This window comes from Suricata suricatta, chromosome 15 (genome assembly GCF_006229205.1).
Source record: "Suricata suricatta isolate VVHF042 chromosome 15, meerkat_22Aug2017_6uvM2_HiC, whole genome shotgun sequence".
Lineage (NCBI taxonomy): Eukaryota > Metazoa > Chordata > Mammalia > Carnivora > Herpestidae > Suricata > Suricata suricatta.
In genome coordinates, this window is record NC_043714.1 from 21,627,019 (window position 1) to 21,635,451 (window position 8,433).

General features: G+C 44.2%; 2 protein-coding genes across 2 annotated transcripts in view; both read right to left on the reverse strand.

Moving 5' to 3' along the window:
- Positions 1–479, reverse strand: part of C15H8orf89 (chromosome 15 C8orf89 homolog) — a 24,004-nt gene extending 23,525 nt beyond the window's left edge. Inside the window, exon 1 of the mRNA XM_029923625.1 lies at positions 409–479. The gene's annotated coding sequence lies outside the window, so the exon portion shown is untranslated. The remainder of the gene's footprint in view (positions 1–408) is intronic.
- A 3,815-nt stretch (positions 480–4,294) lies between these two features.
- RPL7 (ribosomal protein L7) lies at positions 4,295–7,604 on the reverse strand. The gene is made up of 7 exons (XM_029923526.1): positions 7,505–7,604; positions 6,646–6,754; positions 6,294–6,460; positions 5,402–5,539; positions 5,168–5,277; positions 4,683–4,892; positions 4,295–4,355 (listed from the first exon to the last, which is right to left on the reverse strand). The coding sequence occupies exons 1-6, from the start codon at positions 7,549–7,551 to the stop codon at positions 4,684–4,686; spliced, it is 780 nt and encodes a 259-aa protein (XP_029779386.1). The 5' UTR covers positions 7,552–7,604; the 3' UTR covers positions 4,295–4,355; position 4,683.
- Positions 7,605–8,433: the final 829 nt, after the last annotated feature.

The following is an 8,433-nucleotide window of genomic DNA, read 5'->3' on the forward strand; positions in this document are numbered from 1 at the left end:
CCCGGCCCGGCCTGCGGCTCCCGGGGTTGCAGCCCCGCCCGCCCGACGCGTGCCGGTTGCCAGGCGCCCGGAGCTTCCGGGCTGCCTTCCGCGCGAGGTAACCGGCCGCGGTCCTCCAGTAGCAGGGACCCACAGTTGGGGTGCCGCAGCGGGAAATCGCTAGGGCGGCTAAGAGGCCGCTCGCTAGGCCTCACTCGACAACTACTATATGTGCCACCGCCTTTGCAGTCAGTACACCCAGTGGGAGGGAGGGTGCTGAAACAAGGCTGGTGCATAGCGTCAGTCGTGGCACAAGGTCGGTGGTGGCAGGAAAAGTTGTGCCATGCATCTACAGGGTGGGTAGCCGGCAGCTGGACCAACTTGGTGATAGTCAGTTCTCTGGGTTGCATTTTTAAGATTCAGACTAACCACGCTCTCCAGTGTACTGATGAGTCTGGAACTTTCTTTCAAACAGCCCAGCAATACTTCAACCAATCTTAGGTTAAGTGTCACAGTTCCCTCACCATTGCCAACCTGAATTCCATGTTCTATGTCTTTGTCTACTAGGTTCTCCGTAGTTAAGAAGCCTAGCACCCTGACTTGTGCGGTAGGATCTTAGCATCTATACTTTTGCCAAATTGTTCTAAACCCTCTGCCTCCGTTTCTTGACCGCAACTAGGGCTGCAAGTTTAGCCCTGGTAAAATACGTGCTTTCAGGTCCGACAAAACTGAAGGTGCTCCCAAACACACTTTGTGTTTTCATCAAGCTCCATACTCCCCTTCCTCAGTCCTCTGGTTAAGGAAACTCAAATTACATCTAGAGTCTAGTACTAGCCACCCCACTCATTTGGGTGATCCTGGGGGAGGGAGAGTTAACCTCTCATCTTAAAAATGGGCATAGTGGTATACATACCTAGTGGAATAGGCTGCAGATTAAAAATCACGTGGAGACTATAAAGGGCAAGGCCTGGGACCCACCCCCAATTAATCGGGTTTGTGACTGCAAAATGGAGAACTGAGGATTATGTGGATTAAGTGTACACTAGCAGTCAACACATGATCAACTGTTATTAATTGGTCTGCTCCTGAGTTTTGTATCACATCTGCCAATGCATTGTCTCCCAACTCCTGCCTGCTGTCCTATCACCGGGTGTCCAATTCTACCTCCTTTGTGAAATTTCCCAATCTGCACACCATGAACGTCTCCTAATGTTCCATTTTCACATACTATTATCCCTACACATTAACTCATTTTTGAGTCCTTCACAGGAATATATAGATCCACGAACTCACAATGCAGGTGCCACTCCCCTCTCCATTCACCAAGAATGTGTCAGCAACTGGAAAATCAAAATTTTAAACTGCTATTACTGTTAAGAGGCTTGATTCACTCAATCAAAAGCAAAAGGCCTGCAATGCACCAGGCCTATCCTAAGTACTAGAACAGAGAAGGCAAACACCCAAACCTGACAGTGGTTTCAGTACATATTCTCAAAATTTTGAGTGGCTCTGAAGAGTGACAAGAATAAAGAGAAGGTATTGCAGGTAATAAAAAGTACTATGAAAAATACAGGGTTATATTGAGACATGTCAGAGAAAACCATTTTCCAGAATGAAAAAGCTCAGTACAAAGACCTGAGGGCTGAGTACCCCAGACATAAGATTACAAAGGCCAAAACCCTACATTAGAAGCTTGTCATTTTTGAGGAACAAGAAAAAATATAGCTAGCAGCTATAAAGATCAAAGAATGGCCATCCCAAGCACTTCCCTGCCATTCCTGCGAACTGCGAATACGCTGCTTAACGTAGGGGCTTTGCTGATGTACTTAAATTAGGGAGTTTGAGACGGGGAGATTATCCTGGATTAGCTGGGTGGCACAATTTGATCACAAGGGTCCTTATGAAAGGGAGGAGGCAGAGGATCAGAGCCAGTGATGATGGACAATGGAAGGAGACTGATTACACTTTGAAGATAGAATGGCCTAGAAGCCAAGAAATGCAAGTGGTCTAGAAAATGGAAAAAAGAAAATGATTCTCTCCTAGAGCCTTCAGAGGCTGACTTAGCCCAGTGAAACCAAATCTGGACTTCTCACTGGAGACTGTTAAAGACAATAAATCTGTATTTTAAGTCTAAGTTTGTAATTTGTTACAATAGGAAACAAAAACTTGGCACCTACTCTGTCAGGTACTGGGTAGCAAGGATAAAAAAAGCTGGCCTTAAAAAGTTTTATTACCAAAGAGAAGGGAGACACCTGTATGAAAGCAATGTTTTGGATTGGTTTGATACCAAACCTTTAACAGAAAGCAGAGAGGGGTAGAATGTCAGTTCTCCCCACAGGTGGTCCTGACACCCCCCAAAAGTGCCGTAGCACTTATCTCACATTATCTGTGTTGTCCATCTTGCCCGTTAGACTGACACATGAAAGTAGAGGCCATTTCCCTTTGTATGCGCCTGCTTGGTGCTCAAGTTACAATACATAGTATTCAGCCAGGAACTGCTATAAGCATTTTACATGAACTGACATCTTAAGATCCTATGATATTATGGACAATTTCTTCTATTTTGCTAAGAAACAGATTATTGGCCCTAGCAATTAAGTGAAGGCTGGATATGAATCCAGTTTGGCTCCAGAGCCAGCACTCAATCCAGCCTACCACAAAGGAACTTTCAAAGATCAGCAATTGGAGTGAACACCTGCTAAAAACCAGTGAGTGCAACAACTAAACTTCATGACATCGAGAGACAGGAGTAGTTAGCAGATTTTTGTGAAGCTGGAATGTTAAAGGGTTGGGTTATGAATGTAGATTTGCATTTGTGAGGTGAATTTTTGTAGTACAACCTGCTGGGCAGGCCCCAGACTTCCAAAGTTTGGTTAGTGGACAGTCCCTTTTATGAGACACATTTTAGGAGGTAGCTTTTCTAAGTTAAGCTTTTAACCTGCATTTCAAGATCTAACAGTTCACAACGTTTTTTCATACCCCTTATCTGCAGCATGTTTTAGAATTTTCCATGGCAGTATTAGAGATCTGCCCACTCCTTCCTACTCTGGGCCTTTGGTACCACTTGGAAAGTAATTTATATGGAGAGCTAGATTTCCCAGACTGAAAACAGAAATGTGCCTGCAGAGAACACACATACCACCAAGATCCTTTGTATCGGTTTGTCCTACACGCTGCTATCCCACCCCAAAGCTCCGCTACTTTGGGTGATGTATCCACCTGTGGGCTATTAACAACTATTGATAGGGTTTACTAAGATAGCAGATTTCTTGCAAAACACAGGCACACTCAGGCATGTAACACTGATTTTATAAAGAACCTTCTAAATTTTTCTGAATTCCCAGACCATAAACTCACTAATCCAGAGTGATTGCTTCCAAGTCTAGAGAAATTAAATTACTAAATATAATACTAAGAAGTAATGCGTCTAGCTCAAATGTCAAAAGAATGACTAGGACACCTGTTTCATACGGCACCACACCACTGGCACAATGAAGATTACAAAAACTTCTTTTATTAGATGTACTTACTTCATATTATGTTCTACCCTGAAAACCTTCAGTTCACTAGTCTAAGTGAGATACATACAATATATAAAAATGTTTGTAGAATACCTAATCTCTTCTAGTTCAAGCTTTTGCTCACTAGTTTCATGACGTGTTCTGTAGGTGCTCCACAAGTTGCATCCATAGGCAGAGATTTCCCTTCTCCCTTTGTAACATATTTAATGAAATTATTAAAAACTCATCTGAATAAGATATAAAACAAAAATGGACTGCAAAAGGAAAACATGTTCATAGTACTTTATAGAAAAACCAAGCCTAAGCAGATGGAAGTTCAGCAACAGTATTTCTATTTATCAATTCAATTTTTATTACCTTACCTACAAATCATGCACAAAAACCTATGAAACAGGCTTTCTAACTCAATGGCACAACTGAAAAACAAAAAATTAAGTTTTGCACAAGAGAGTTTTTAATAAACCCAAGGAATGTTTTCCACCAAGACACGAACAAGACCCTAGTTTTGTACACAAAGGCAAAACCTGCTTAAGACTTGGCTTAAATGGGAGCACCTAGGTGGCATAGTCGGTTAAGTGTCCTTTTTGGCTCAGGTCATGATCTCAGTTCATTTCAGCCCTGGAGCCCACTTGGGATTCTGTCTCTGGCCCTCCCCTGCTCAGTCTCTCTCAAAATAAATAAAATTTTTTTAAGTTTAAGAAAAGGACAGCTTAATTTTATCACACATCAAGATTTGTCCCAATAGTTAAAAAAACAGCAGAGTCAGGCTAGCAAAAAGTCACTGAGACAATGCATTTAATTTGAAAGTAGTCTTTTATTAACTGACCAGATTACAAAAATAATCATGGTAGATACCTGAAGGAGGAAAAGAGAAAAACTCATTAAAGAAACCACCTTGATAGATCTGAATTAACATAAGCCAGGAAATTATTAAGAAAGTAGTTCAGTTTCCATTTTTAAGTAGAAAAAAACCCTGGGTCTTTTCTTTCCTCCCATAAATGCCCTCCAAAGGAAGGATCAAACCAACTGTAATCAGACAACATGGTTGGCTTCGCCCTCCCTTAAACAATATTGCTTAGAACCCAACCAAACCCTTATCCATATTTAGCAGAAAAAGTAGGAGATTAACACCACTGTTACCCTTAGTAGTAAGTAAACTTCTATCGAGATGCAGCCGCTCACCTTAGTTCATTCTTCTAATAAGCCTATTGATCTGGTCTTCCCTGTTGCCAGCATCTCCACCTTCTACAAAATGGGTGGTCTTCTTCTTCATTCCCCCTCGTGGAGAAGATAGCTTGAAGGGCCATAAAAAGTTGTTTGCTTCTTTGAAACGTTTTCCAACAGTGTAGATCTCATGAATCAGGTCCTCCATGCAGATGATGCCGTATTTACCTGAACATTAAGGTTATTAAATATTGCTAGATGTTTTTTTACAAATTAAGACATTCAGCAAGGAAAATTATAAGCTATAAGAGTTTAAAGTAACTCAAGGATAAAGCAAAAAAGAAGGAAATAGAAGGCTGTATTTACAAAGATAAGACTCAAGCCAATGAAATAACTTACATCTTCTGTAAACTTCTGCGTTGTAGATCATATGGGAAGATTTGGAACACAAAATATTAACTTTGTCTAATTACCAAACTTTTCCCCAAATAGGCAGAACCTACCAAGAGATCGAGCAATCAATGCGTTATCTGTCAGGGCAATTCGCTTCTTGTTGATTTTGCCATAACCACGCTTGTAGATCAATTCATTCACTGACTTCAGGTTTGGGTATCTGATATACGAAAAGCAGACATAAAAGACTAAATAATAGGGTTATCACCATCAAAACACCTAAAATTCACCTTGTTAACAGAGCCAGTTTGCCAAAAAGAACTCACAGGAAAAGACAGACTCACCCCCAAGCTATGTATGGTTCCACAATCCTTAGCATGTTAACTGAAGCCTTGTTGAGCTTAACAAAGGTGCCGTTGAAGATCTGGCGAAGGCGAAGAAGCTGCAACACCTTGCGCACCTTTGGGCTCACACCGTTGACACTGCAGTGGAAAGAAGGACCAAAGTCACTTAGCTTTATCAGAATTATTAACAAAGGATAAGAAAGTGACCATTATAATTTGGGGCAACACAAGTCCACCGAAATAAACATGAATTCTGTTACAAAGACCACCGGCATTTCTTAGCTGTATGATTCCATCCCCTGTCCCCACCTGCCTCTTTCACACACAAGCCATCTTTGATACATACCTTTGACATTTAAAACCTTCCTTTCACCACTCCCTACTTTTTCATTTTTTTTTTAAATGTTTTATTTATTTTTGATACAGGAACATGAGAGGGGGAGGGGCAGAGAGAGAAGGAGACACAGAACCAAAAGCAGGCTCCAGGCTCTGAGCTAACTGTCAGCACAGAGCCCGACACAAGGCTCGCGAACCCACGAACGTGTGATCTGACCTGAATCGAAGTCGGAGTCTCAACCAACTGAGCCACCCAGGCGCCCCCTTTTCCGCCTTAATAATAGCACTTACAAAGCTACATTTAGCTTACTTTTGAAGATAATCTCTGGGACACAACTAAAACTCAAAACGCTCACATGGAGAGCTTTGGACATAGCACCTGCAATTAAACCATGAAAAATACTCCCCACCCAGACCCCATTCTAGCTATGCCCCAAATACCTTTATCTCAATGTCCCAGAACCAACTCCCTCCACATGTGAAGTTCATGTGAAGTTCTGCTGAGACTGTTGTGGACTTGCCTGCAAAGCCAGAGTGCAGTTAACACCGAACTTACCCTCTGATCCTGATGACAAACGCCAGTTTGGGCTCCGCGGGCACGTAGAAGTTGCCAGCTTTTCTTGCCATCCGAGCCATTCGAATCTCAGTTCTGTACATCTGCCTGTATTCCTTGTGGTAATGCTTAGCCTTCTCATAAATAAGCTTCCTCCTTGCCTTTCGAAGCTGAAAACCAATACCTGGTTATTCATCTGATTTTTAGCTCCCAAACAGTTACCACCACCAATTCTTTAAAAGAAAGAAAAATATCCCCTCGAAACTTGTTCCTTATCAGAGCATGCGTTAGCATTTCAAAGTGCGGATACTACCTTTAACTAAAAACACTAAGTACTTTAGAAGAGTTTAGTTACCATCTTTTGGGCGAACTTCTTTCTCAGACGCTTGATCTTCAATTCTGCATAATTCCTTCGCTTTTTCTTAAGTGTTTCTGGCACAGCCGGAACCTTCTTTTTCTTCTCTCTGGCATTATTAAACAGAGCTTTATTAGTAGTTCGAGAAGCACACAATACCGCACTACTCCTGTGTTGAACAGGCTTTGCATTTAGCAGTACTACGGTCACCGGCTCTAAGAATTTCTATCTTTAGCTGCTCTCTACCAAGCTAAGGTGAAACACGGACTTTAGGCAGTTTTTATGCCGATCATCTTCGCCTCTATCACGGGCCACTTTACTTACAGATGAGTCACAGAAAATACAATAAACTTACATTTAATGCACGATCAGTCATGACCTCTGACAATTAAACTGTCCACAAAATTTAGCAAAACGTAGACTGAGAATCTACCGCAAGGAGGGGGCTTAAGATTCTCGGGAAAATAAACAAAAAAACCACCCAGCTAACACCTTGGTTCAGGTCTGAAGTTCCACAGGCTAAAAGCAAAAGCCTGACAACTGGACGACTGGGCCAAATACCAGCTAAGAATGACTCCAATTCAGAGGTGCTGCGCCTCCGTTGAAAAGGAACTGGAAAATTCGCCAGTCCCGCACATATCAGGCTCTCACACCGCGTTCCGGTACCTCCAAAACCTCTGACCCAAGGCCGCCTGCATCCTATCTTTGCCCGGCGCCTCCACCAGTGTCACAGAGCGTCACAAACACACAGACAAATGGGCAAAGGCACAGGCTACAGCCGGACCGAGGGAAAATGAGACCAAAAGTCGCTGGTTTCGTGGATGGAGAAGGATTCTCAAGAAGACGAGGAGCTACTTACTCGACACCCTCCATGGTTCCAACCGGAAAAAGAGGATGTTGGCGCATGCGCACTGTCCACTTAAAGACGACAGGAGTGAAGCCCCACAACTCATAGGTGTCCCAGGATAAGCCAGAAAAGAACTCGGAACGGAGAACTCGTCTTAAGAGCAGACGTAAAATTGAGAACTGCCTGATACAGCCCCTTACGATCAAGTTTCGGGTAAAATTTGTAAGGGATATGCATGCAACGATTAGACTCTTTAATCAATATGACAAGAGCAAGGAGTGCTGACACCTTTACTACTGGGGGGGTCCTAGTCCCTAGGCTGCGTTGACAGGGTACCTTCTCGTATTCCATCCAGTAATGTATGCAAGTAACACGCCGCAGCGGCGCGAACTACAAATCCCGGCATGCACCACTTTCGTTGCCCGTCCGGCGGGAGGGCAAGGCTTGACTGGGACTGTAGGCAACCCCTGCGGGTGTGATTACAGCCAGAGAAAACGAGAGCCTTTGGCCCACGTTCCAGAGGGTTAGGTGGGATTCTATGTCGCTCCTGAGATCCGGGTTTTGACGGCTTTCTCGGCTCTGCCAGCTGTAGCCATAAACCGGCATCCTACTACCGCGCTACCGAGGTCCTTCTCCTCGTTCCTCCAGTCTGCAGGGCTGTCTTCCGCAGCGCCTGATCGCAGGGGTGGCCCTCAGAGTCCCGTGCTTAACGAAAGTGTCGAGATAGGAACAAGCGAGGACCCGACGGCCGGAGGAGGATGGTCGGGGCCCTGCCGACAGTCAGGCCTGGCCGGCGGAGGCCGGGACACCCCAAGGCAGAGGGCGTGAGCTATGTAGGGAGGTGCGACAGGGGCTGGACGCTGCGGCCACGGCCATGTGAGAGGGGCTGCCCCGCCGCGGTTCGGCGGACGGCTGCGGGCGGGGGGCTGGGCCGGGGGCGG